The sequence below is a fragment of the Seriola lalandi genome, unplaced genomic scaffold (genome assembly GCF_002814215.2).
Source record: "Seriola lalandi dorsalis isolate HSWRI2012SDOR001 ecotype SW California unplaced genomic scaffold, Sedor1 jcf7180002049721, whole genome shotgun sequence".
NCBI classification, from domain to species: Eukaryota; Metazoa; Chordata; class Actinopteri; order Carangiformes; family Carangidae; genus Seriola; species Seriola lalandi.
This window is the reverse complement of record NW_019520274.1, coordinates 6,419-8,640: the sequence shown is the minus strand read 5'-3', so window position 1 is coordinate 8,640 and position 2,222 is coordinate 6,419. Positions and strand designations below refer to the sequence as shown.

Here is a 2,222-nt window from a genome sequence, read left to right as displayed (position 1 = left end):
AGGACAGGTGTGTGTGAGCAGGTGTGTGTGTGTGTCGGAGCACAGGACAGGTGTGTGTGAGCAGGTGTGTGTGTGTGTCGGAGCACAGGACAGGTGTGTGTGAGCAGGTGTGTGTGGGAGCACAGTACAGGTGTGTGTGAGCAGGTGTGTGTGGGAGCACAGTACAGGTGTGTGTGAGCAGGTGTGTGTGGGACCACAGGACAGGTGTGTGTGAGCAGGTGTGTGACGGAGCACAGGTGAGGAGCATGTGACGTGTCCCGCTCTGAGTGTTACCTCATCTTCTCCTTGGCCTCCTCGAAGCTCTCGGAGACAAAGTAAACCTCCTGGAAGGTGGTGATGAGACACTCCTGACTACAGGTCGTCCTCGGGTCAAACATCTTCACACAGGCCTGATCGGACAGGGCATGCTGGGAAAAAAACAGGTGGGAAGTGGAAACGACCAGACAGAAAATTTAACGGTTGAGATCAGAATCATCCGCTTTTAAAAAGCTTTTTATTAATGTTTTATTTTTCCAGTTGCATTATATTAAATTAGTTTATTTATTATTTTATACCATTTATTTCTATTTAACATTATTTACTGGATTTGATTTAATTACAGATCTGAGCTGTTTTAATTTAGTTTTCCCACATAAAACCTTTTGTTTTGTAATAATAATAATAATAATAATAATAATAAACTGGATCTGTTTTGACTTTTGTTCAGATGAAAGTATTTGGGAATCATCATAAGTTATTTCACTTTTTTTTATATTAGTGTGTGTGTGTGTGTGTGAGTGTGTGTGTGTGTGTGTGTGTGTGTGTGTGTGTGTGTGTGTGTGTGTGTGTGTGTGTGAGTGTGTGTGTGTGTGTGTGTGTGTGTGTTACCCTCAGCTCTCCAATAGATGACAGTAGTCCGGCTCCGTACGCTCTCAGCTGACCGTCCTGTTTGCAGAGGCCGAACTCAATAGTGAAGAAGTAACACTGTGAAACACAGAGAGAGTTTCAGTTTCAGTTTCATCAGTTTCGTCAGAAGGTTTTTGTTTTTTCACTCCAGGTAACTGTTAAACATCTGCTGCTCTGGAAACATCTGGTTCTCAGTGAAAATCAGTGTCAGAGTGAATCACTGTATAAACCATCTTAGCTGCAGCTGTGTGTTTGGTGTTTTCACATCGAACACGTATTCGTGTGTTCGTCTTCACTGTTAAAGTGTGAGTGTTTTCCTGTGTGCAGCGTTCCTCTGGCGCCACCATCAGGCCAGTCATAAGAGCATCATGAGGTCTGCTCTTCCCTGGTGTAATAAACACAGCGGTCTGCAGAGGGCACTCTCACACCTGCAGCAGGTGTTTCCTGTCTCTGTCTCACCGTGGCCAGTTTCTGAACGTCCTCATCAGACGCTCCCAGAGACGCCAGACCGATCTCCTGAGAGAACTGAGCGAACTTGGGGTCGGCGAGCAGGGGCACGTGACCCAGCAGCTCGTGACACGTGTCCCTGTAACCATGACAACAGGTCATCAGACACATTATCAGCGATAGCTCAGCAGGTAACTGGTAACAGGTCATTTCAGGACAAATCTTTCAGTGTGGAGACAAGAACTAAACTTCGATAAAACACGTTAGCCACTCAAAAATTCAAGATGGCCGCCATTTCCAAGATGGCTGACATTTCTAATGTTCTGCATTAAATTCACCCACAGTTTTCCCACATGAACGATCTCGGTGTCACATCAAACACTTTCACAATGTAGAAGGAGAAATTTAGTTCAGTGTAAAAACTTTCTTAACAGCTGCTAAAACAGATTCTGTTAAATGACATGAGGTTGTACTCGGCTGATCAGATGTGTCCTGTGGTATCGTCTATTGTTGTATTGATTTGACAGGGATCCATAATAATATATAATAATCCATCAGAGAATCTTTGATTAAAACTCTGGTAAAGTTTCCTGGTGGCCATCTTGGAAAATGGCAGCCTTTTGAAATTTCAAGTGGCTAATGGGAAAAACACAGGTGTGTGTGTGTGTGTGTGTGTGTGTGTGTGTGTGTGTGTGTGTGTGTGTGTGTACTCACGGCTCAGGTGTGTAGAGCGGGTCGGTGCTGTGGCGGACGTACTGAGTGCAGTTAAACACTCTGTAGGCCAAACCAGCCAGGAAGTCTCTGGGAGACAGGTAACCTGCAACTGGACGCACTGTGAAACCAGAGCGCTCTGACACACACACACACACGCACACACACACACGCACACA

General features: G+C 45.2%; 1 protein-coding gene across 1 annotated transcript in view; it reads right to left on the bottom strand.

Moving 5' to 3' along the window:
• Positions 1-12: 12 nt before the first annotated feature.
• The window catches only part of LOC111648930 (tryptophan 5-hydroxylase 2-like), a 7,464-nt gene continuing 5,254 nt past the window's right edge, over positions 13-2,222 (bottom strand). Inside the window, exons 7-10 of the mRNA XM_023398684.2 lie at positions 2,047-2,182; positions 1,345-1,471; positions 868-963; positions 13-407 (exon numbers count right to left, since the gene is read on the bottom strand). Coding sequence (XP_023254452.1) covers positions 270-407; positions 868-963; positions 1,345-1,471; positions 2,047-2,182 — 497 coding nt within the window. The 3' untranslated portion in view covers positions 13-269. The remainder of the gene's footprint in view (positions 408-867; positions 964-1,344; positions 1,472-2,046; positions 2,183-2,222) is intronic.